This window comes from Benincasa hispida, chromosome 1, assembly GCF_009727055.1.
Source record: "Benincasa hispida cultivar B227 chromosome 1, ASM972705v1, whole genome shotgun sequence".
NCBI lineage: Eukaryota > Viridiplantae > Streptophyta > Magnoliopsida > Cucurbitales > Cucurbitaceae > Benincasa > Benincasa hispida.
Genome location: NC_052349.1, coordinates 56,592,441 through 56,620,222, shown reverse-complemented (window position 1 = coordinate 56,620,222; position 27,782 = coordinate 56,592,441). Strand labels below are relative to the sequence as shown.

The window sequence follows — 27,782 nt, the reverse complement described above, 5'->3', positions numbered from 1 at the left end:
CATTCTTTTTGAAATTGTTCATATACATGGCCAGGTTGATAGTCTTACGTATAACTTACAAATTAGCTAGATTGTTCACGTATGGACTTTATTATGAATTTTGTAAACATTTTATGTTGTAAGTATATATATATGATGACATCTATGTTCAAGGATATATATACACTTTTGTTTACTAGGTTGGTGGAAATTTTCAAATGATTGAACAAGTTTAAAGAGTTCAATATATGTGTTGTCTGGAATTTCTATATCATTGTTCGACTTCAAAATAGGAGATTGTATAGGTAATTTCTAATAGTATAATTTTACTTTTTTTAAAAAAAAAAAAAAAATGCTTGACAAGCAAAACATGTCAAGTTTTCCCTAAGTTGCCAGTTTTTTGGTGTTAAGAAGAAATTACATTTGACAAGTAAAAACTGTTAAGTAATGAAAAACTTGATCCATAATAAATGTCAAGAATTTAGATACTCGACACTTAAAATAAGTCAAGAGATCCCATATACTTAACAATTGTAGTAGTACGTCAGAATTGTTTGCTAATAAAGAGTTTGAAGTTGCAAAAGAGTCTATAAAGAAATTATCTGTAGGTGCACAAAAATTGGATAAAATTATTGACTTAGATATACCTTTTAACAGCAGAAGGGGATTAGAGTATGTCAATGAAAATTCATCATCTAATTTTAAAACTACTTTTGGTAAAGGCACCCCTTGTATGTCTAATGATATTTTATCCAATGTTCTTAAGTTAAAAATTTGTGCTGAAGCATGAAAAAGTTAGGTATATCCATGAAAAACCAAAACTTGGATAGACAATTTCATGCTAAATCAATTTGTGCTCATAATGTAAAGATTATGTCCAAGATTGAAAAAGGTAGATATATGCATGAAAAATCAAAGTTTGTGCATAAACATGTTCATGAAAAATCAAAATATATGCATAGTGCTAATTTTATGCCTAAACATGAAAGAACTAGAAATATGCATGTGAAATAAAAAATTGTACCTATATGTCATTTTTGTGGAGTTAAAGGTCATATTAAACCAAACTATTTTAAATTGAAAAATGCTCCTAACAAGAATTTCTTAAATAAACATAAAGTGCAAAATCAATTGGTTAAAAATAAATTATTGCCTAATGTGACTTGTTATTCATGTGGCAAAGTTGGTCATAAATCCAGTACTTGTTATTTGTCAAAAATCAATAATAGTATTGTTGGAACTAATCTTAAATAAGTTCCAAAGTTTTTGCTCATTAACAATGAAGGACTCAAGAAATGGGTACCAAATTCTTTTGGTTGAGCTTCTTTTGTAGGTGTGATTCAAGAAGCAATTGTTGCGTAGATTTCAAATGAGAAATTAATTCAAATTGGAGCAACTATTGTATCTAGCTTGATTTCAAGAAAGAAAATGACTTATTATTTGGTAATTTTTTTTTTTGAATTATTAAGATAATTATTCTTTTGGTAGATTATGGAAATAATATGTCTTGAATGATTAGAATTTGAGATATTGTGAATTACATTGTTGATTGAGTTTAATGCATGAGAAATGATTAAATGACTATATTTGGCATTTATCTATGTTGCCTATTATTTGATTTTTTTTTTTTTTTTTGGCCAAGTGGATGATTGCTCCATCCTTGTGTTTTCTTGGAAAATTTTAAGCAAAAGAATACCCAATCTTGGAAAAGATTGTTGTTATTTTGATGATTGATATATCTTGTTTATGCTCTTGGATGGAATAGATTAAAATTTTATTAAATGCTTTTTTAGTATGAGTTATGCATATTCTATGGTTTACATTGTTGAATGAAACTTACTTTAAAGTATGTTGTATGTCCTATATTGAAAAAAAAAAGTGTTTTGAACATGTGGTTTTGAAGAGTTGTTAAATTCTTTTCTCATATGGGGAGTATTTATGGTATTGGTTTTATATTCAGGAAGTTTTTGCTCAAAGTTGGAGTAATTCTCCTTGTGTATGCTATCTTGCATATATTTGTTTTAATTTTATCTCTATATGGCACAATAGGTGATAATGTTGATTTGATAATTTGGTATCTCAATTGCTTAAATTTATTCTTGGAATTTATTGATTTCTTTTAGAAGGCGAATGCATATTTTAGGGGAGCTTTTCTCTTAATTCATAGATGTGAATTTTATATACTTGATGATACTGATTCTCATATTCATTTATTATTGTGTACCCCTTTTATGCATATCGCTTATCCTTTTAGGAGGAGTAATTGTGTCTTTGGAATAAAATTTTATTTGAAAATTTATTTGATATTTCTACCCTCAAGTTGATATGTGCTAAAAGCCTTTTTGTCCCTTATGTTATTTTTCTTATTTGCTCTTTTTTGATTGATTCCAAGAGGAGGATAGGTATTAAGAAAAATGAATGCATGTCGTTGAATATATCATTCGATTTCAAGTTAATTAAAATTATGTATGGTTGATTGTGATTTAAGTTCATATTTTATATCACACCCATCTTTGAATTTCATTTTTCTTGACTTGTTTGTCATCATAAAAAAAAGGGAGATTATTATCTTTTTGACCCTTAATCTCAAATTAATTAATTAATTAATATTTTGATGATAATAAACCTGAATTTATTTACTAACAATTTGAGTGTTTTGAAGTGTCTATTGTGTTAAGTTCAGAACAACAATTCCAACGCAATTTGAATAACTCAAATATAGTTCAAATGAAGAAGATACAGTTGAAAGAAGCCTAATGAAAAAATCTCGAGCTAATGATGTGGCAAAATCTTTCTCATCAAAGTGGATCAAATAAAATGTGCCACTTGGAGCAATGGAGAAATGACACATGGTGGACTTTTGATTTTTTGATTGGTTTTAAAAAGAAAATGAATTTAATATTAGTTTATATTTGCGTCTAATGGCTAATTTTGGACACATGGTGGACATTGCTTTTTGTTGGGTTTTAAAAGAAATGATTTTGAAAGATATATATTATTATATTATTTTTTATTTGTGTTTAACAGTTAGTTAAGTTTAAAATCTCCGTTATTGATTTTTCTTTTCCAAGATTCAATAGCCCAAATTAAATGTGGTTTTCAACAATTTTTTCTCTCTACTTAAACTCATCTTCTCTAAGTCATAACAACAATTACACATTTTTACAATCCTCATAGTCACCATTGTTATTCTCTCCAAGCTCGTAATTTTTCTTTTCATCTTATTCTTGAGAGATTTATTATATTGAGAGGATTAATTTATTGAGTGCTACAATTTGTAAATCCACTCTTTTTAGAGTTTTTCTCATCTTGTTCTTCATTCCTAAATCTATTTTAAAGGGTTACTTTTGAACCCATAACAAGAGTATTGTAACGATTTGAACTTCAACCGTAAAAAGGATCAAGATTGTTCTTGTATCCGAAAAAGGAACGTTGTAGCTGTTCGACTCTAAGCTGTGGAAAGAGTTAAGTTCGTAGTAACATGCCTAAGAGGAGCCATAAAAGTGGATGTAGATCGGATTGTGCCGAACCACTATAAACATTTTCAGTGTTAATTTCTCTATCTCTCTCCTACTTTAATTTTGCAATAATGTGTTATTATTGTTTATTAAATGAAATTAATGGTAATATTTGCTCTTGAAGTTAATAGCTCATATTTTGATTGGTGGTTCTTAAATGAATTTCTACATTCTCATCAATCTTGTTATTAAAATCATATTGGGTGCTTTAAGGTAGTATTATTTACTTCTTGATTATTTTGAATTGAATTTATTGTTTAACTTACTTGTTAGGAAAGAGTTTTAATTAGTTTTAAATAAACTTTATTCACCTCTCCCCACCTCGCCCCCCTCTAAGGTTGTCATACCGATCCTACGTATGAATCTTTAAATAAGGATAGTCTTGTCATGATGTTGTACTATTGTCTTGGTCATCCCAACTTTGTCTACTAATCAACCAAATGTATATGAATGATAAGAATATAAATAAGAGTGGTCTAAGTGCAAGTATACACCATTGATGAAGTAATAAATTTTAGAGTAATCCAATAGTCAAATTCTACAAGACTATTTATGCAATTCAATTTTTCTTAAAAAGAGCTATTTGATGCAAACCAAGGGGTAACTGATAAGTAAGTGATCTTGAGGTTGAATGTTGATAAAAGTAGTAAATAAGAGTGTTGAGCATGGATACAATTATATTTCAACCAAAAGGGTAATGTGTCTCGGGCAATGCAACTGCATCATATCTGGACATTGACATAGTCATAGACAGAAAACTTCTCCTATTTGGTCTTGTATCAAGTTCTTTTAGAAACTCTAGCCAGCTAATGCCTATATTTCTATGGTTAGTTGGATCTTAGATTTATTTACACACAATTTCTTTATTCTATGGTGTCCCTAATTTCTAAGGTGACATGACAATTCTATTTCTAGGCTTTTAGTCTCGTATTCTTGTGTGACATCAATTTCTATCCTAACATTCTCAGTAGTAAGACTCCACTAGATTTCTAAATTAAGTGATCAGTTTAACTTAATAATATTTTCCCATAAACTCAATCAAAGAGGTATGAAACATAAGCATTAATCAAGCCACAGAGCCCTATGGTATTCCTATAATCGAATCCCTTAGAGAATGTAGCTCATGATTGGGAAAGAATGAATAGATTTCATTAGATCATAATGATTACAAGATAAATGTTCAACGAATGAAAAGAAGAGATAAATAGAAAAGTGCATAAATGAACTAAGGTAGTACTGGAAATACATATAATGATACCTTGAGGCAATCTCTCAGTCTCCTAATCTTTCCCTTGGGTGATTATCCTTTCTCAAGGATAAATCCTATCACTCCACACGTTTTCACAAGGTAGGGAAGACCTAGAGCTTTCAAATTTCAGAGAAACTTTCATTCTTGAAGTTCTTTGATAGAGAAGGGTGAGACTGAGATTTCATCCAAGGAGGGATGACTTTCGTGGATTGGTCGTGGTTCATTGAAAAGAAAAGCTTCTAATCTTTTTATAGGCCCAAATTGGTTGAAGAATGGTCGAATTTCATACTCTAAACAATAACCCATCAATTTTAGCACTAAAGAATGATTGAGGATTGAGTAAATAGCAACCAGAATGACTAGGCATGAATTTGGAAAATTAAGGTTTTGATGCGATTGTATCGTCTTGGGTGATGGGGGTGCATCAAGATAGATTTATGCAAAATAGTCAAAAACATCAATAAAAAGCCCATAAAATCAGCCCCAAAATAGTAAAAACACATTTTAGACAGTTAAATGACCTATACATGCTTATTCTATCTAATTTAGGGCATCTCGAGGTCAATATATCACATAAAATCTCTTTTTACTAAGTAATAATTAACATCTATCATTTATCTCAACCGTTTGTTTTCCAATTTATTTCTTAATAAAAAGAGTGTTTTTTTGTGTGAAATTTGTCAACCCTCCAAACGCACACGTGATCATTTTCACCTCATACTTGTTGTCCATCTCAACTATTCTCTCATCCATGGAGACATTTGGGGACCTTCAAGGGTAAAATATATCAATGGGGCACAATTTTTTTTTTTTTTAATTGATGATCAAACACTTTGAGTTGGACATTCCTTATGAAAGATAAATATGAGACCAACCAACTATTCCCAGTCTTTCATAAAACGATTCAAATCCAATTTCAAACCTATATCAATGTCCTTAAAACTAACAAAATGATGTAGTTGGACGCAAAAACACCACCTCCTTAATGCCCCAATCCCTAATGCTTACTCGCTTAACAAGTTTCAAAAGCCTTTTGGGGGTGAAGCTATCTTAACTGCTACACATCTCATAAATCATTTTCCCCCTCACATTATGAAGTTCAACACACACCATTATAGCTTGATTTCAACCTATTGATTGATAATCCTCTTGTGTGTTGGATCTTTCTCAATCACTCAAGGAATAAGAGAAAATATATTTTTCGTAATCTAGTTATTTTTGGTTCTTTTCCAACTCAATAACTTCTAAAGATATCACGACAAAGTCACAAAGATACTCAATCCTATTTACAAATCTTCCTAAAGATAGCAACTGAACAATTACATAGGAATTTATGTACTTCAAGTTTAGAGTTTAATCAAGTAAAATTGAAAACGAGGGAGGAAAAATAAGAAACCATTGTAGGCAATTTCTAATCCTTTCCCACCAAACCATTTTCTTTCATGTTGTTGAATGATTAAAAAGTTTAATGCAACAACCAACTTACAATCGTTTGCACTTTGCAAGGAACTGTGGAGGGATGGGGGGAAATTCAAAGTATTGTCGATAAAGCATATTCCACTTTAAGAGCACATTGTTGTTGGGGCTTCTATATCCTCATCAAGAGGACCACAGTATGAGCAGCAATGCTTCTGTTTTCGCCGAGACTGTCGACCTTCTCGTGTGTTTTTGCTTTCAGATTCACGACTGAGGGGTCCACTCCCAGGAGCTCAGAGAGGTTCGCTCTGATAGCTTCCTTGTGAGGGCTAAGCTTTGGTCTTTGAAGTATCAATGTGGCATCCAAGTTGCCTATGTCATAACCTGCCTCATGCATTAGTCTCACCTGGAATCAACCAAAAATAACTGTAAAGATTTCACTTAACTAATCAGATAATTGAACTTGATCTAAAATGCACTGAATTCGAACTATTTATTTCAACTTCAGTCAGCTAAATAGATTCACTTGTCTCAGATTTTTGTGCGAGAGGCCTGTTGACTCCTCACATATGGATTGAGATTTAGACTTTAGGATTAGGTTTGTTGACTAACCACATGTTTAAAAGATAAATGTACCCTAACCTACCCATCAGCGTCACTTTTTAAATCTTAAATATAGTGCTGCAAAGTTCATACCCCCTACCCTATAATGTTATTCTCTTCTCATTTCACATAATTGTCCCATGTGTTAAACCTTGGGTTGATATTAAAGAAAATGTAAGAAATTTACAATAACCCCTCAACCTAAACTTTTAAATTTGGTGATAGATTCGCAAATCCTCCCAGCGTAGAGCACGCAGAGCCTTGGATCCAAATAAATTACCCACAATGGAAGTCGACATGTTAGTAATAGAACCTTCAAAAAGGTCTAGGGGATAAGCCACATAAGCAATAAATTGATTTTAACAAATATCATAGAACTACACAGCATGGTGTGGGTGAATCAAAGGTTTCTCACTATTGATTAACCTTTCCCTTAGACTCTCCAAGATCGTTCATCTCATGATTTCTTTTATCTGTGAGTGTTTGCACCATTTTGCATGCACCTCAACAATTCTTCAAGGACAGTTCCTTGACCCTATTATTTTTAGTTGCCAAGGTAACTTGTAGGACATCAACTCCCCAAGTAGATAGTCATTATGCCTTGAACCCATCCCTGCTGAATCCTTAATTATATTGTCCCTTATTGACCAATGACCTCTAGCCCAAACTATGGTAGTTCTGTTTGCCTCACGATTAATAAGCCTGAATTTATGAAACCTAAAGTAGGAAAACTTAAGTTGATGTAACTTGTATTTAATCTATGAACTAATGATTTGTACAAGTTACACCATGGCCATATAATTCTGGCTCCATACATTCTCTAAGCATTTGCAAAAAGCACCAGTGCATCCAGTTACTTATCCTAGCATTTGACAGTAAAAGGACAATCTAGGAAGCAGGGACACGCCGTTGAAGCATCTATCTCTGAGGTCAGAATATGCTTTAATACGAATTCAAAACTTGTCTAATTTTATGTTATACTTTTGTTATGACATTTGCTGGGAGGTCGGAGACCTCTTGAGAAGAGGTTTGGTGCATTGTTAGACTCCACATATCTTTGGGCTTTCAGCGTACAAGGATTTTGCAATTTAAATTATTTAATTTTGTTTATTTTGTTAGATTGGAGTCCATTAGCATCAGTCTCTCTACCAGAATTTTTGCATGTCCTCATATTCTTTAATTATTATTTTCTCTCTCAATCAATGCTTAGTTACCCAATAAAAAAATTGAAAAACCTAGAGTATAAAAAATATCCCAGACAAGTTGACTAGTTATCCATGCATCATCCTCTAAAAATTATATGAGGGTGAACCGCCTAGCCCACAGTTCTAGAACCACTCTGAACCCCTCTAAAAGTTCTTTAATTCCTCTCGATCTAAATATCACATGAGATTCTTATAAGAAGCATTAAAATGTTTCATAAGATAGAAAAAAATGAAGTAGCGCACTCCAAGAGCCACCTGAAATGGTAGGTGAAACTGAATCCAGGTTTAGTGGCAATAATCCACAACAAGCATTATTCTCATTGGAAAATTTTGAAATTCACAAGATAATGGAGCAACATCATGCTACCTGAGGTTCCTAAGATCCTGGGATTCAGGAGACCCAGTCATGTTTAGGATAATTTTTTTTTCCTTTCAATAATTTTAATTGCATATGGGGCCTCCAAGATGATATCCAAGATTCTTTTACACAAACGGTTGTTGGGTGAAGTTTCAACTGGAAGACAAAGCTCCTTTGGATTCCTTTGGTGTATGATGTTTGGTGAGAATTGTTATACAAAGAGACATGTGTATTTTCGAAGGAGAGAAGTAAAAGGAAAACCCAAGATATAAGATTAGCAGCTTTTCTTCTCTTTTGATACACGTGAATTGGAAAACCTTTCTGCAGTTCCTTTTGGTTTTGGAAAGCTTCTCTTATGCTCCTCTGTTTGTGCATCGCTTCCTTTGTCTCAGTAGAACTCTTTGTTTCTTAATAAAAGTGAAAGATATTTAACATGGTTGAAAGATTGGTATAAAACAATTCTTCATTCTTTACCGAGATACATTCTTAAATTCCCCACCCAAACCAACATCAAAATGCAGGTACAATAAAATAGTATAATGGTACAAAAGGGTTTGAACAAGGAAGACAATCGAGGAGTTACACCTCCATCCACCTTTCAAAGAGAACGACCACTTTTTATGATTTTCCGGGTGTGTATGTTTTATTATGGGATACTTGAAGGGAGAGGAACAACAGAGTGTTTAGAGGTGTAGAGAGGGACCATGGTGATGTTTGGTCCTTGGTGAGATTTCATGTTTCCTTTTGGATTTCAGTTTCAAAGATCTTTTGTAGTTTTCTCCAGGTAGCATCTTACATGGTGGAAACCCTTTGTACAGTCAGTCTAGTTCAGGCAACATGATTGAAGTTGATTATGAGAGAGAAGCTATATCTAAGGTCCACATAATAGACTTTGGCATTTCTTTCATTGATACAATGTACATTCTGTTGTTAGATAAGCATAAAGTGTGCCAACAAAGAAAATAGTCAATATACTCAATATATTGAGATGCATAAAATTTGACACAACCACTAGGTCGGTCCTGAGTATGAGCTCGACATGTGATATGACCCTCATAAAATTTATTGAACAAAGATAATAAAACTCTTATGTGACATAACATACACGTATCGAAGAAACCAATAAAATTGAGAAAACCTGAGAAAGGGTTATGTGATTTGGTTTATCCACTATGCTATTGAGGGCCTCTCTAAAGAGAACAACAAGCAAGCATAAAAGACATCATGAGTTCATGACATCACGTATGAAAGCAACAACAGAATCCTAGATCATCCGTACAGTGCACCATGTGTCTCATTTTAAATAAGTTAAAAGAGGACACGATTCATATGTAAACATAACAAACTTAGGTAAGTGTGTATGGATTTGCTATGCCATAACTACTTACAGCTTCTTTCATGAAAACAGATGATGGAGCACCCTTCCATTTGGGATCTGAATCTGGAAAGATTTGTCCAATATCAGGAAGCCCCAGAGCACCCAAAATTGCATCAACCACACAGTGTAGTAAAACATCCCCTAAATCAACAAAAAGAAAGAAATACTTCAAAATTTAGCAAGAGTTGCAGGAAACTCTTATACTGCAGAGACAGAAACCAAAGTTGAGACTACTAAAAAGCTTGATGAGATGGGAGCTCCATTCAATAGATCAATTGCAGATAAATGTGCTAAAAAAGCTAATCCCCAACACTCCAAAGTCCAAGAGGTACAAAATCACTTGAATAACAGCAAACTATATTAACTGTAAAATCTAAGTCTTAGCACCAACATTAGGACAAAACATCCTATGGTTTTTTAAATATATATTAGAAATTGACAAAACACAATATGCTGTCATTACCATGGATGGAGCTATTGCTCCATTCGTCTATCTTAGATTAAAAACTAACAAGATGACATCAAAAGAAGTTGAAAGATTCAAAATTTTCCCTAATTGGTCCATAAAATTTCAAGTAAAAAAGTACTAATCTCGTCAGTAGTGCAATCAACAGCAGCCAATTACACCCTAAAAAGCACTATTCAATGTTAAATTGAAGGGATAATTAGCCAACAACAAAACTGAGCTAATTAATCAAAGAATTAAAACACCCACAATAAAGTAGGTAAAAATTTCTCCATTTTATCAGCAGCAAAGAAACCAACAAAAACACAGAAAGGAGCAACCAAAGAAATTACCATCGGAATGAGCCTCGCAGCCTCTATCATGGGGAATACTAATCCCCCCAATAATCAAAGGGTACCCAGGTTCCAACCTATGAAGATCGAAGCCATGTCCGACCCGAAATGGCAAGGTTTTGGAGGGAGAATCGGATTTGACGGCGGTAGTCGGAGCGACAGAGGGAGAAGCGGCGGACTTGACACGGAAGGAAGGTAGAGAAGAGGAGGAGGAGGAAACGGCAGTGAAATTTCTTCGGAGAAAGGAAGGAGGATAGAAAGAAAGAGAAAGGGATTGGTGGGAGGTTGTGGCGGCGGTGGGAGAGGCGAAGAAGGGGGCGGAGACGGCCATGGAAAGGGGCAAAGGAAGAAGCTTTGGTTGTTTGTGACTTTGTGTGGTTGAATTGTGCTGTTGGCGCCAGCAAGGCGCGTAGGGAGGGTGTCAGTGTCACGGTTCATGCCATTCCCCTCTTTATTACATTGCCTTATAATTTCTTTGACCAAAATTTTTACTTTTATTTTTTTTCCAATTTTCAAATTTTTTTTAAAGGGTAGTTGTGTTGGTCCTTGGCATGTTATTTTAACGTTAGAATATTCACTTACCTAGTACCAATTCAAACATAATTTAATAAATAAATTTTCTAGACCCTCGAACTTATGTAATCGTAGAAAACGTAACAATTGTATTAATTTACTATTTTATTTTTATCATTTGAAAATCCAATTTCTACAATTATTATAAATTTGAGAGTCTAATTATAACAATTCAATGAGTTTGAGGGCTCAATTTTTACAATTGAAAGTTTGAAGGTGTAATTGCAACTAATGCCATGTTTTATGTCACACCTCGCCCAGATTACCCTCTTAACCTGGATGGAATGGTGACTGCAACAGTTACCAACCCTTTTGCTGGCACTTACTACCTATCTAACTTGTTAAATTTTGCTCAAACCCTGAATATGTACATTTCATCAATATACGAACAAATTAACTCAGAACTTAACACATTTACATTACAGGGTTTTATAGCATTTCATACATGAATATTACAACTTAATGAGCCCATCTAGTATACTAGTCCCTATCTGATAGACACATGTGTACTAACTAATACAGGTCTTCAATTAAGCTTCCTTCAACCTGACTCTTTAAGTGGCAGAGTAGCAGTAGAGAAGTCTTTTGGGAACTGACTGCTACCTGAAAGGAAAACATTTGAAAACATGAGCTAGAAGCCCAGTGAGTGACTAGCATTTAAAGCATAACGTTCATACATAAATTTAATATTAAAAATGAAAGCTTTTACTGAAACATAAACTTGGCAACTATTATTCATATCATAATCAACATCACATAGCACTTTACTTACTTTGCTAGACTATGCCTTAGTCTAGCAGTCTAGAGTGACCCTCTTGCTCACTCTTTATCATCCTTTACTGCATTACTACTTAACTAGGAAGGAACCCTTTTGTTCTCTTCCTAAAAACATAATTTGCAACTTTAGTTGAGAGAGAACCTTTACTCAATTCCTCAAAGTCAATCCATAATTAGTGTGGAGTGATCTCTACACTTCCAATAACAACTTTTCTTACATTCATGTGATTCTAGTTTAAGTGTCGTCATACCTTACGTACTACTGCTCAGATACATTCTCCATGTACTTCAGTATCGAGCTGCTCGAATACCTTCTCCATGTCCTTCAGTATCGAGCTATTCAAATTTTAGGACAAAGCTTCAGTACTTTCTCATCTAGTCCTTCAGTACTGAGCTATTCAAATTTTAAGACTGAGCTTCAGTACCTTCTCATCTAGTCCTTCAGTACTGAGCTACTCACACTAAACTTGCTTATTTTTACCTCTTAATGACTTAGTTGCCCAAAAGCTTTCTATACTAACGCATCCTCTTGTTCATTGAAAAGCATAGCATAAACATAACACTAATGTGAGATGCGTTACCTGGTAACTATTTGAGAATAGCTGTCATAAATAGCTTTCAGTAAACATACATTGCTGAACATTCATAAGAATTAACAATTTACTTAAAACATTTAAAGCATTTAGAGTCACTCACAGCTCGTCGGGGCTTCTATCGGTTTATATGCCTCTCCTAGCTCCTCTTGGCCTGAAAGGACATTATCTCCGGTTAGATTCCTTTGAATTCTTAGCAAAATGCTTCAGGTAGCTCGCTTACTAATGGAACTTTCGCCAACGAAATAGCATTACTAGTAAGATGATCATCATGAGCGATCATCTTCATCAGCGAGACTTACCACTTGCAGCAAGATTTGTGACTTTCCAGCGAGATTTGCATCCTTAGCGAGATCCTCCTCTTCCTTTATTCACTCTCACTCTCACTCACTTTCTTATCTCTCGCTCACTCTCGCTCATTTTCTTATCTCTCGCTCGCTCTCACTCACTATGGTGAGCTGCTTGCTTATTCTTCCCAAGCAGCTGCCTGTTTATGCACCGATTCCCTGTTTCACTTTAAAAAATTCATAACTCAAAATCCAGAACTCTTTTTAAGAAACTTTCTTCTACAAACTTGTTTAGAATTGAGTTACTTTCTTACCTTAAAATATTAGCCCCAAATTCCTTGTAATTTGGCTTGAAGCTTCCAATTTTCACTTCGAGCCCTGATTAATCCGAGAATCTACCCTTTATGCAATTTCTTCACTTTTTGCTATTCTTCGTGTGAGATCTTTCTCTTGAAAAACAACCTCAAAATCTAGATTCTCCTAGCTTTCAAACGGCATCAATCTCACTTAATTTGCTCAAGTTTTTTTTCCAAAACTAAGCTTCTGAAGTTTCTCTTTCTTTTATACTTCCTTTCGCTTCCCCTGTTCAAGGGTTAAACTGCCACCTCATCCAGCACTTAGTGTTTTCGGCCAATTCCCATTAGTGAGTTTCTTTAATTAATTTATTTTTCCTTCCTTCATAACCCACGTTAGGCCTTCGCCTCATAATATAAATTTAGCGTGCATCGCATACTCCATCGTCTAACGCCCAGCGCCTATCGTCTAGCATTCAACGTCTATCATCTAGCATTCAACGTCTATCNATACTCCATCGTCTAACGCCCAGCGCCTATCGTCTAGCATTCAACGTCTATCATCTAGCATTCAACGTCTATCGTCTAGCATTCAACGTCTATTGTCTAGCATTCAACGTCTATCATCTAGCACTTGTCGTGCAGCTCATCGTCTAGCGCTGATATTGATTGTGCAGTGCCAACGCCCCATCGCTTAATGTTATCGTCCAACGTATAGCGCTATCGTTTAGCGAGATTCTTCGTATCGTCTAGCGCTCAGCGCCTATCGTCCAGCTCAAACGTTTAGCAAACGATCTTACTGATCTCACTCTCAACGATCTCATTGATCTCGCGTTTAGCCTATCACTTAGCTACTACGAGCATCGTTTACCTCCGTGTAATTACTACACGATCGCCAAGTGCCCGCCTACACGATCATCTATCTCATCGTGTAGTGTCGTTCACTTACTAGACGATCGCATACCCAATCGTATAGTGCCGATCATCTGCTACACGATCGTCCAGTGCCTTTACTCACATACACTTGAGGCTACCGCAACCCTTATCAACGCATCATGCCTTTCAACTCATGTGTTCATCCTTAATACCAACACATAGTTTATCCTTGCCTTCAACACTTAGCCTCTATAAGCCTTGATTGCTACACACGCAACCTCATGCGTCCATAGTTCTCCATCAACGTATGTCTACACTTTTCTTCCATACTTAGCCAATTTTCACTTGTTATATTATCTAAAACTCACCATTGACTAAGTATTTCTAATATTTAGAATTTTCTTTCTCCATCTGTCTACTTTCTTTACCTCCTTTCATAATTTTACTTAACACGCTTGTTATTCACTTATGTAGGAAAAATGGAGTACGGGGTTCACATTTTATGGGTAGTTTTTGCAATTTTTTCAAAAATATATGTTAATTGAAAGCTACTATCAATGTACTATTTAGTGTAGATATCCATATTCTATATAGATTATCAAATATTATAAACCTCTCATTGAATTTCATGTTGTACACCCTTTATGTCCTATAAATAGTGTTATATGGTATCATTATAATATACATCAACAATTGAGTTTAATATTTGTTATATCTAGTTTTTCTTCTACTTGCCTCTTTACTTTGCTTCTTTTGTTCTTGTTTTGTTCTTGTTTTGCTCTTGTAATGTTCTTATTTTACAACACATTATCAACATGAGTTTCTATCACTTCGAAGATTTTATAGAGATTGGATTTAATTCAATGGAATATTTAGAATGCTAAAGATCATAATTTTTTAGGTATTTATAATTTCATTCAAATATGGTGAGTACCCTGATTTTGGTGATTTGGTATTGTTTGTATGAGAGGAGACAAAATTATATTTATATGCATGTGTTGATGTATTCATCATTGGTTTTTCTCACCAACATAGTCATCTTTATTATATTAAAACTAAAGTCCAAAAGGGCAGTATTTTAAATTTGCATAAAATTTGCAAGTGTTGCTATTGCGTCTATTTAACACATGAGATTTAGTGAATTGCAAATTTGCAGTTGCATTTAACTTGAAGTTAGTGGAGAAACCATTTTTTTTTCCAAAGATATTAGAATTAAAATAGGGGAATCAAACTTCAGACCACGAAATTGATAGTATAAACAATATGTCTTGATATTCCAATCTTTTGATTCCAAGTTATTTTATTATTGATGATATTTAATAAATAAAACCTTTAGTGTGTGTGGGTGCACGTGATGCATTTTAACCGGCCACGTGACAATTTACGTTAGATAAGTAATGTTGTAACTTGAGTTTTATTTGAAATATATGCATACGTATTTTGGTGTTTCAATGGCTAAAAAGTGTTTTAGGCGGCCACGTGACTGTTAATAATGATATTTTAGTGTAGTTGGCCACAAACAATTTTTTAATTGGTGGCGTCTGTTCAAGGCAACAGTGTAAATTGAGGCGACATAGAGAAAATCTCTGAAAGGCAAGAATTTCGAAGATATAATATCTTGATCATTGTCATCTAAATTATCTTCTGTTTCTTATGACTATCAAATATGTCAATCATTTTTACTATTGAATTTTAATTATGCATGTGATTATGTTTTAAATGGTTTTATATACAGTTGTTAAGACCCCGATTGATTAAGCATGCTCCTCAATTGTTTCAATTGTTAATTGTTTTGTTTAGAATAATATGTATTTTATCTATTAAGATTATCTCTCAATATAATGCTATTTTTTTTCCTTTCAAATATGGAAATAAACATCCAAGATTATTTTTAAAGGTTTAAGATTTTAGATATTAATTATTATTATTAAGTGAATTAGTTTTTAATTATTCACTTGGGTCATTAATATATTAATTAGCCATTAAATAAAATAATGAATTAGAAATTAAAAAAAATATGACTATAAAGAAGCTTTGTCTAAGGACTACTCTGGTTAGACTAAGGTATTTAAGTTGATCATAATCGAACATCTCTACCTAAGAACTCACTTGGGAGTTGAATTAGTCAATTTTTTGTTTGTTATGCTAATAGTGAAATTTATTTGATTGTTGAATATTTAAATTATTCTCATATGGATAAATTTGGGAAATTTTGAATTGATTAAAATCTCAAACGGCAAAATTTATAAACGTTATGTATAATAGCTAACTACTCTTCCTAAAGCTAATTTTGATTTAATGCACATGAAGCTGCCTAAATCAATTAGTGCCTATGAAGCACAGATACTTCATGTGAGGCAAAGAATCCATATCAGACACATATTGGATACCGATACTTCCAGATAATTTTCAGATACGTATCTATCACGGGATTTGACGTATTTATTTCTACACGTACTTTTTTTAAAGAAAAAAGACAAGCAACTCATCTAATTTTTCCCAATCTAAAACTAAGCAACCTATTTAAAAAGCTCACTACTCGAGGCCAAAACTAAAAAGGAAAAAAAAAAAATAACGGACCAACCCTGGACTAGAATCATCTAATTTTCATCTTCACATTTGAGTCCCCACAGAATCCACTAGAATATAAACCATTTGGATATTTTCAACAATTCAATGAAGAAGTTCTTCATTTATCTTCATATTTCTCCCTTTAATCTTCTTCTTCTTCTTCTTCTTCTTCTTTACAATATGAGTCACTTTTCTATAGTATTTTATTAATTATTTGTACTTCAACATCTTAGATATTTTTCTCTTGTATTCTATTTTAGTGTTTGTATTCTATTTTGTGCTATTGTTATTAACTCGTATGCTAAATTTATCTATATTCTAGATTTTTTTAAAGAACAAGAAAATATATCTTCAACATATCGGTATCCTCATTTTTTTAGAAATATATATATTAAAAATATATATATATAAAATGAAGCATGCTTAGACGTATCCGTATCTTAATTTTTTAGAAATTGACGAATCGCCGTATCTGATCGTCTCCGTATCGTGTAGTCGTATCTGTGTCTCATAGATTAGTACTCATTGTTTTTGCCTTGCACCTATAGTTGCACATATTTTAAATTAGTAAATGTGTATAAACTAACAAGCATATATTATTTTCATATATCAAACATGCTCTGCTCTTGGATTAGTAATTTGAGAGAAAATGTTTGAAACATTATGATGAATATTTATCTAACATCTTTTGAGGTTGAATAAAACAAATGAGCATATGTTTCTATAAAAAAATTGAGTTTCGACCAAATAATTTAATATCATCATCTAAAGTGAATGTTGCAGTATTTAATATTTATGGACGAAATCATATTATAAAGAAAGAAACAATTATTTTATTAAAACCACATACATATAATGTTTTGAAGGAGAATTTTATTTTTCAAATGTGATGCAAGACAATAATATTGTACTTGTAGTACATTAAAAAAACTAAAAATTAAAATCCTCAGTAATGAAAAGGAAAATGATGTGTGGAAGCAAATTTTGGGAATCTATTTATCTTTTTAATCCCTAAATATGGTATTATTTGGATGTTACAAGTTTTTTAGAATCTTCTGAAGAGATATTTGGATTTCTTTTGAATCTCCTAAAGAGAATAGGAATAATTAATATTTATGTTTTGCATATAGTACATCTATGTATATTATATTTAAAGTAAACAATACATTTCCAAAATTCAAAAGACTTGAAGCGAAAAATCAAATATGATATTAAGCTTGTAGACTTGATTAAAGATTTTGAAAAAAACATATATTATTTTGTCCAAATGAGCAAAGTTTTCCATTGATATACTTTTATTCTCTTGTAAATAAAAGAGAAGTTCAGTAAATTTGGAAGGTATACGTTGACATTGATATCATCTAGAAAGATTGATAATAAAAACTGAAAAAACGATAGGATGACTCATCACTCGATATACGGATGTTAAACGAAAAGCTCTGACAATCACTAAAACAACAAAAATACTAACGATAAGTAAACAAGTACGATATACAAAAGTTGGTAACCCAGTTTAGTGATGAACCTGAAGGAATCGAATTCCCACAGAAGTGTGTGAATACCTTGCATTTAGATAATTGATTTTCATGGAAACAAAAATAGTAAAATGAAACATGCATTTGTAGGATTAACATTCAAACAAAACGATAAACATGCTACAAAAGAGGAAGAAATTTAGCCCTTGTTTAGAAGAAATCAAAACTCACATTTGTTGATTCTTCTAGCTTTCTTCTTTCACCGTTAGCAACGATCTCTAACTTCTCCAATGAAGAAGGACACCACCAACAAAATTACCTTACTATTATCTAGGATTCCAAAGAACTTGGAAGAGTGGTCTCCAAGAACTTTGAGGAGGAAAAGAGTAAAGAACTTCTAGAGAGAAATTAGAGAGAAGTTGGAGACATGGAGGCTAGGTTATGTGTAATAAAAACTCTTACCCAAAATAGGCTATAAAGATATATTTATATGGAGAATGGTTAACCATTTCTCCAAGAATTTTCCTTTATACCCTTAATGCTAATTAATTAAATAACTCTTATTTAATTAATTGACACATTAATTAAATAACCATATATTAAATCCCATTTAATATATATTTAATTAATTATCATAAATATCATATATTTATGCTAACCTCCAATCTCCATTATTATTTAATCAATTAATTAACCATTAATTAATCAATTAAATAACTATATTAAATCATATTTAATATAAAGTTAATTAACATATAAATATCACATATTTATATGCATACATCTCTTTATGAATCCAATTCATATGAATCTAATATTTGAATTTTATTCAAATATATCTCACTGACGTATTTGAATTATAGATCATATCTATAATTAACCATTATATATTAATCTCATTAATATAAAATTTCCTCATTTGATTTAAACACTTTAAATCATTCCTTATTACTATCCTTTAGTGAGCTAACAACAAGACCTTATGGATCTACAGATTAGAAGCTCCAATGATATGAGATTAATTGATTAAACACCTTTAATCCAATTAATGAATATTCATTGACTACCGATCAGATCATTAAAGACCAGTAGCTGCACTATTCGCACTAAAGATATATTTATGTGTCCATGGATATAACTAATCAATAGAGTGATGACCCTTCACAAATGTTCATAACTATAGTTGGGTCAAAATACCTTTTTACCCCTACAGTTACATCTAATTTCTTAAGTACCATTGATTCTTTTAATAAACAAATAATTTATAATCCAACTATAAACGAACACCTCTTGGGCCAATGAGAAGTTGAGGCTTCATTATTCAAGAACCGAAACCAGTTATTAAGGGAGCAATTTATCTACTTTCCCAAAGAATAGGAAGGAGTGAATTTCATCTTGTGTAGCTGTATTCCCAGCTCCCTAATCAGACAAATCCCTAAAATGATAGGCTTATTAAGTTGGCTATTATGGTCATTCTCACTCAGGATTAAGGTCAAGTCTCCTATGGTCATCCTAGTGAAATATTAGTTTCTTCAAGTAACGGTGTTATAAAGATAACCTAATTATTTTGTGGTCTGATCTATGTATAAACTCCTTTATATAGGATACACCCACTCACATATCTTTACATGAACAATATGGTTCACATTGTTTGTAACACTTTACATCTCATGTAACAATTACAAAGTGGGTCGTATCCGTAGTGTTATTAGGATAAGGCACCCAACCTTTATCTATTTACTGCAAACCTTATAGGTTAATACTTCAACATGAACCACTTGTATGTCTCCACATACATGTTTAATTTTCATAAAATAACCTTGGATCTTAGTTTATTGGATTGAATTAATGTAGTCTAAACGTTAAATAAAATACCTCTGATTTTATTAGATAAATAATTTGTATTACAAAACTACAAACTACAAGATACACTAGATTTAAGACATCAATCTTAACAATCTCCCACTTGTCTAAAGCTAGTGGAATGTATCAAAATATAATAAAAAACGAGTGGGAAGGTAAAGTATCAATATACAATCAATAAACTAGGGCATACGATATACCCAATAAAATTTCCCACTTGTCCTATCTTAAATGACTCATACCTCATAAACCCAGACTCTCCAGGTGACCCTAAAAAACTTTAGCCATGAGAGCCTTTGTAAATGGATCAGCAATATTGTGCTCCGAGGCAATCTTTGTGATGATTACATTTTCCCATTGCATAATCTTTGTAATAAGATGATACTTGCGCTTTATATGCTTTCCACGTTTGTGGGTATGAGGCTCCTTGGAGTTTGCCACAGTACCACTATTATCACAATAAAGTGTGATGGGTAAGTGTTGGGGTTGGTGCCATAAATCTTGTAGGGTCCTATAGTTTATAAATACTTGTATGAACAAACATTTCTGTGATTAATAATATATGATATTTTATTCACTTTCGTCTATGAAATATATGATATTTTAGTTGCATTAACTATAAACCAATAAACAAAGATCCATGGTTATCGTTGTAACTTAAACATGTATGTTGAGACATACAAGTGAATCGTGTTTAAGTGATAATCTAAATGGTATGTAGTATATGGATGAGGTTGAGTACCTTATCTTGGTGACACTACGAGTATGGCCCACTTTGTAGGTGTTATAAATATTGTAAAGTGCTATAAATGATCTGATCCTGATCATTCATGTATAGACATGGGAGCAGGGATATTCTATACAAAAGAGTTTGTATAAGACCAAATCACAAAATGTTTAGTCTCGTTATATAATGCCCTTCATAATTGAGACTTTCATTTCACCAGGATGACCATAGGTAACATGACCTTAATCTTGAGTGAGTTGTGAACTCATATCTATGGGGGCGGTTCTTTGGTTTGCATGAGTGGGAGTGGTCAGATTGTTGACTCAACAAACCTACCATTTTGGGGATTTGTCTGATTGGGGAGCTGGGAACTCAACTACACAAGAAGGAATTCACTCCTTCCCCAAAGCAAGGATAAGTAGATAAATTGCTCCCTTGAGGGTTGATTCCGGGTCTTAAACAATGTGACAGCACACCCTCTCTTGGCCCGAGAGGGGTGTAGTCATAGTGGGACTATGATCTATTATTCAGTGGTACATAAGGAGTTAGATGTAACTACAAGGGCAAAACGGTAATTTGACCTAGCTGTACTTATGAGCGATTTGTGAAGAGTCATCGTACTGATGATTGGTTATATCCAATGGACATAGAAATATATCTGTAGTGCGAAGAGTGCAGCTGTCGGTCTGTAGTGGAGTGCCCGACAGTTAACGAATGGTGGATAATGTGATTAAAGAGTTTTATAGTTATTCACGTATCGTTGGAGCTTCAAGCTACAGGTCCATAAGGTCCTCTTGGTAGCTCAATGGATTTAAGTTGAGAATCAGTTTTTGGATTAATTTGAAATGTTCAAATTAACAAAAGGGAATTTGATTATATTTGTTATAATTAATTTAATTTAATTATATATGATATAATTAATATAATGTATTTGATACATTATTGTTTAATTGGAAGAATAAATATTTGAATATGATTCAAATAAATTTTCTGATTAAGATTCATAGTTGTTAAATTTAATATAAATATGATTTATATTAAATGCCATAAAATAGAGGAAAGAACTATGGTCTTATATATTGTATATGATGAAATATTAAAACTATAGGTTATACATATAATATGATAAGTTAGTTATCATATTTATTTATAATTTATTAATTATTTGATAATTAACCCTTTTTATCTATAACCACCTTTAGTGGGTAGTTATTTAGTTATGGAAAATTGGGATAAATGAAATTTGATTTTATTATTTTGAGGACGAGAGAACAAGGAGACAAGCATACGTGATCGAGTATTTACACGATTGTTCTTCAGAGCCTATGCGATAGACTCGTCTCTCTAAACGATCAAGAGTTTTCGCTATATGATAGCCTTGTTTCTTTTCAATCGTCTTCCTCCTTTAACTCTAAACTTCCCTCTAACCAAAATTAGCCAAAGTCTACCACTCCTAGATTCTCACACTGAGAATACCACGATCACCAAGTGGTAGTGTCCCTGTTGGTTCGAGGATCGAGTTTTTGCTTGCTGCTGATCAAAGGAGTTCATGACTTGTTCGATGCATTCGTGAATGAGTATGATCAAGGGATTTTCTTGAAGAACGATTCTTCAAAGATATAATCTCTAAACTTTGTTTTTAATTCAGAAGCATGTTGTAATTTAGTTTCTAATGCATAATCTATTCTGTTAACTATAAATATATGCGTTCAATTGAAATGGGATTTGGACGATCCGCTTTTGCTCAAAGGTTTTTTTGTAAATAGAGTTCCTTTAGTAAGAACATATTTGGAACAACTTCCAAATCTGTGAGAAATTTTCTGAGTCAAACGACTTTGTTAACAGCTTCACATGCAGCTACATACTTAGCCTCCATGGTGAAATCCACAATACAACCTTGCTTAATATTATGCCATACTATAGGCCATTCATTTAGAGTGAACACTGATCCTGATGTGGGTTTCCTAGAATCTTTATTAGTCTGAAAATCAGAGTCAGTGTATTATGTAAGGATCAAATCCTTAGCCCCATACATGAGCATATAGCCTCTCGTTCTCCGTGCATACTTGAGGATTGTTTTTACCACTGTCCAATGATCTCATCCTGGATTGGATTGATATCTACTGACAATCCCTACTACATAACAAATTTCAGGTTTGGTATATAACATTGGATACATAAGGCTGCCAACGGCCGATGCATAGGGACCCGTCTCATTTCCTTAACCTCTTGAGGAGTCTTAAGACACTGTTCCTTAAACAAAATAATTCCATGCCTGAAAAGTAATAAACCCTTCTTGGAATTGTACATTGACTATATGACAAACATCTTATCAATATACGATGCATGAGACAAGGCTATCATTTTGTTCTTATGATCCCTGATGATCTGGATCCCTAGAACAATCTATGCCTCACCCAAATATTTCATTTTGAATTGGGAAGCTAGCAATTCCTTTACATTTGTCAATAAGCGTACGTCATTCTCAATTAGTAGGATATCATCCACATACTACATAAGAAAAGCTACTGAGTTGTTGAGGATTCTTTTATAGACGTAAGAGTCATCAACATTCTAATTAAAGCCATAAGATTTGATCGCAGTATCAAATCTTTTATTCTAAGATCGAGATGTTTGTTTCAGTCCATAAATGAACTGATTAAGCTTTCAAAGCTTTTGCTTGAGCTTGTTCAATGAATCCCTTTGGTTGAGTCATGTAGATGGTTTCGTCAAGATTACCATTCAAAAAGGTAGTCTTAACATCCATTTTCCATATCTCATAGTCATAATATGTGGTTATGGATAAGAAAATTCGAATAGACTTTAACATGATAACAGGTGAGAAAGTTTCTTCATAGTCCACTCCCTCCACCTAGGTATAACCCTTTGCCACTAGTCCGGCTTTAAAGATCCATACCTTTCCATCTACACCCCTTTTCCTTTTGTGGATCCACTTACAACCTATAGTTTTACCCCATCAAGTTAATCTATAAGCTTTCAGACAGAATTGGAGTACATAGACTCAATTTCTTGATTCATGGCCTTAATTCATTCATCCTTGTCAACATTTTCCATTACCTTCTTGTAAGACAATGGATCCTTAATACCATCATCAGATATGATGTTTTGGGCTTCTGTTAAACCCACGTAGTGAATAGGTGGGTTCACAGCCCTCCCACTACGTCGAGACTATTGGGTTGTATGTCTTAAAACTTGTAATTTGTAAAATTAAACATATTATATTTACAATAAATATGTTATTGAATATGTAAATTGCACACGTAAAGCCTAAAATCCAATAAACTAATGAACCTCTGGCTATAGTATGAATACTTAAACTTTATGTGGAGACAAAAAAAGAGGATCAGGTTTGGGTATATTGCCAAAACGGTCAATAGAAATAAGGATAAAGTTTGGTAACTTATCTTAGGGACACTATGGATGCGGCCCACTTTATATTGATACAAACAATGTGATCCCAAAATCGTTCATGTGTAAACATGCGAGTAGAGGCATCATATGCAAAAGATGTTTGCATAAGACTGAACCACAAAATAGTCACTTTTTCTTTATAACTAAGTTTACTGTTAAAACTGACCATTTCAATCTGATGACTTAAGATAATTTGATCTCAGTCGTGAACTAACTATGAACTTCTTTTTATTCAGGATTATCCTTTAATCTGCATAAGTGAGAGTGGCTCAATAGCGCCGCTCCATAAGCCTCCCATTTTAGGGGCAAGATCGAGTAGATAGCTGGGGACATATTCCTGCAAGATGGAATTCGATCCTACCCGCTTTATGATTAGTAGATAGGTTGTTTCCTTAAGTACTGACTCCTAGTCTTGAACAAAGGGGTCCTACCCTCTCTATTACTAAGAGGGATTCAGTTTATTGATAGGACCATAAACCAATTGTGTTGGGTTGTATGTCCTAAAACTTGCAGTTTATAAACTTAAACATTTTCTATTATCAATAAAGGCGTTTTATTCAACATTTAACCCTTTTACTTCTTTAAAATAATAAGTCAATTATTTTTTTTGTTTTATTCGTGTCAAGTAAGAGCTTATTATACTTGACACGAAAAATGTGTCAAGTTATGGTTCACATGAAAATATTTGAATATTTCATCAATCTCCGCCTTTTTAACCCTTTTACTTGACATTTTCTTTTCTAACAAGTCATTACTTGATTTTTTTTCCCAATGAAACGTCAAGTAATTAAAAACTACAAGTGTCAAGTAATGTAGATTTTGTAGTAGTGACTCAAATTAAGTGTAATTAGAGTGCTTATTGATTCTGATTGCTTTCGTTGCATACTTATTCATTCCATCAATTGGTATTAGAGCATGATTTAAACATTCAATTAACATTAATTTGAGTTTGGTGGGTTAATTTCTATGATTGCATGTTTGGGGATTGATATGATGTTTTAATCAGCTTTGGCATTAGATTTCTCTTTGATTCCCAAGTTAAATTTGTAATTGGCTCTTGATTGATGAGCTTATACGTGTGCTCTAGAGCCTGTAATTTATTTAGAGTCATTAGAGTCGAAATTAGGTTGTAATTTGAAGATTGAAGCAAACAAGGTCAGCAATAGAAACTAAAAGGAGTGCCTTCTGCTAGGTAGCGTTGCAACGCTACCCTTGGAGCATTGCAACGCTGCTCATATACAGTTCAAGGCGTCATGACACTGGGATGAGTGTTGCAACGCTGCTCATCCCAGCCCAGCATTGCGCACGTTCGTGAGCTGGTTTGTGCGGAGGTTTGATTCAACCGATTTTTCAACCATTCCGGTCAGGTTCAACCATCCTTGGACCGATTCAGCATCTTTTGAAGGTCTAGAGGTCCGGTTCGGGCGATTTGGGTCGGTTCGTGCGGTCTAGAACAATTTTGAAGCTTCTTTTGACTTGTTATGTAATAATTATATCAAATATTTATGAATCTCAATTTGAAATGTTCAAATTGAATTTAGGGTTTTCAATGTGAAGTATTCAAATTGCAATTAGGGTTTATAAAATTATATTCGATATAATTAAATGTTTAATTTATCAAAATTAAACAAAATTGGAGAGTTTGTAATATTTAAATATTTATTTAAATATTGATTACATGAATATGATTCATATTTAAAATTAAGTGTTTGATTAATTTAAATTTGATATTAAATTATTATTTAATTAATTAAAATCAAATTAATTTTAAAATTAAAATTCAAGTTTAGAAATTGAATATTTGATTTTATTTAATTTTGAATTAAATAAAGTGAAAATTTAAAAGAAAAACAATTTGATGTAGTGCAGTTTTCCACATTTTAAGAACTAGCTTGGTGTCTTCTTGAAATTCAAATACTTTGCCCACTTCTTTGACCAAATTGAGGTGGCCGTGGCTGCGATTTCTGAGTGCCTGCATGCATGAGATGGATAAAAGTTTCCTTTTATGAGATGAAGCTGTGAGAGTTGCTGAAAAAATCTCAGTAATTCTGCAGAAATTCTCTCCTCTCCAAAACCCTCACAAAATCCTTCATAATTAATTTCAATCTTGAGTGCCACCACTCAAATTCAAGGTTGAGAATAATAAAGAAGATCTCTTGGTGGTTCACTGTGGATTTAAAGTTGAAATTTTGTGAAGAGCAACTTGGATTGGAAGAATTCTTCAAAGGTATGATTTTTGGAAACCTTCTTATTGAAAAACCTGTTTTAGATGTTTTTAGAACTCAAATCAAATGTAATTAGAGTGCTTACTGATTCTGATTGCTTCCGCTGCATGCTTATTCATTCCATCAAATTGTTCATTAATGGATCAATGGAGACTTAAGGAGCAAGATGTATTACAGGGGTAAAACGATTATTTTAACTTAACTGTTAATACGAACAACCTGTGAAGGTTTGACTTACTGATCATAGTTAAATCAAGTGGACAGAAATATATCTACAGTCAGGAGAGTGCAGCTACTGAGTTTTGGTGGAGTGACTTGATAGTTAACGAATATTGATTAATTCGGTTTAAAGAGTTTAACCAATTAATCTCATATTATTGGAGCTCGTGATCTGTAGGTCCATTAGGTCCCCTTACTAGCTCACAAACGGATTAAACCTTAGAATAGCGTGATGAGAAAATTTGAAACATTCAAATTCGAATTAAGGGAATTATTAATTATATGTGATATAATTAAACGTTTTAATTATCAAATTAAATGAAATTGGATAATTGGATAATATTTAAATATGATTTAAATAATAATTACATGAATAATGATTCATGTTTAAGGAATTGGTGTTTAATTAATTTAATATTTGATATTAAATTAATATAATTAATTATTGAAAATTAAATTTATACAAAATTAATTATAAAATTAATTTTATTTAAAAACTAATGAATTTTATATAATATTTGAAGGAACCCGTGAAAATCCTTGAGCGGAAGCATGGGATTGGACCAAATACCCAAAATTTACACAACATAAATTTTACAACAAAAACATATAGATTATGCATTTAAAAGACAGAAGTAGCATGCTTTATAAATAAAGAGATTACAGAAAATAAAAAAGGTTTAAGAAACCTTACCCTTGAAGAACTCTTATTCACGAGATTCCTTTTCCGAATCTTGTCACAAACAATCTCGAACCCTCTACTCGTCAATGAGGACACCACCACGAATGTTACCACTGTATTCTCTGGGTGAGAATTCAAGAGTTTTATGGACTCTGCCTATTTTGGAAGAGAGAGATTTTTAAGAGAGATGGGAAGAAGTGATGAGATTCCCAAAATCTTAGAACGTTTATGTGAATCTCTATCTACTTTTGAAAAACACACCAAGAAGAAGAACTACTTTCCTCTTACCCACTATCACATTTTAAAGAGAAAATAGGGGAAGGGAATTACAACTCCCTCCTAAAAATGATTTTTAAAAATAAATTAAATTTATTTAATTTCATAAATCAATTTAATATATATTTATATGATAACTATCTTATCGTATAATATATATTAAACTATATGTTATATCAAATATAACACATAACCTATAGTTTCTATATTGTATCAAATACAATATAACCTATAGTTTCTATTCTCTCACTAATGACATTTAATATAAATCCCATTTATATTAAATTTGATTATGTGAATCAAATTCATATAATTAATATTTCAATCAAATTCATATAATTAATATTTCAATCATATTCAAATATTTATTTCCTCACAAATAAACTTTATATTAATGTATCAAAATATA

At 32.6% G+C, this 27,782-nt stretch overlaps 1 protein-coding gene across 1 annotated transcript; it reads right to left on the bottom strand.

The window, feature by feature from the left end:
- Positions 1-6,045: 6,045 nt before the first annotated feature.
- LOC120070203 (2-C-methyl-D-erythritol 2,4-cyclodiphosphate synthase, chloroplastic) lies at positions 6,046-10,934 on the bottom strand. The gene is made up of 3 exons (XM_039022068.1): positions 10,505-10,934; positions 9,717-9,847; positions 6,046-6,568 (listed from the first exon to the last, which is right to left on the bottom strand). The coding sequence occupies exons 1-3, from the start codon at positions 10,833-10,835 to the stop codon at positions 6,335-6,337; spliced, it is 696 nt and encodes a 231-aa protein (XP_038877996.1). The 5' UTR covers positions 10,836-10,934; the 3' UTR covers positions 6,046-6,334.
- Between the last annotated feature and the right edge of the window lie 16,848 nt (positions 10,935-27,782).

What these genes read in the sequence shown, in the direction of transcription:
- LOC120070203 (XM_039022068.1), bottom strand. Translation starts at nt 10,835, where the DNA reads ATGGCCGTCTCCGCCCCCTTCTTCGCCTCTCCCACCGCCGCCACAACC. An exon ending in CTGCGAGGCTCATTCCGATG is followed by an intron (nt 9,848 to 10,504) that starts GTAATTTCTTTG and finishes TTGTTGATTTAG; the next exon opens with GGGATGTTTTACTACACTGT. An exon ending in CTGTTTTCATGAAAGAAGCT is followed by an intron (nt 6,569 to 9,716) that starts GTAAGTAGTTAT and finishes GGTTGATTCCAG; the next exon opens with GTGAGACTAATGCATGAGGC.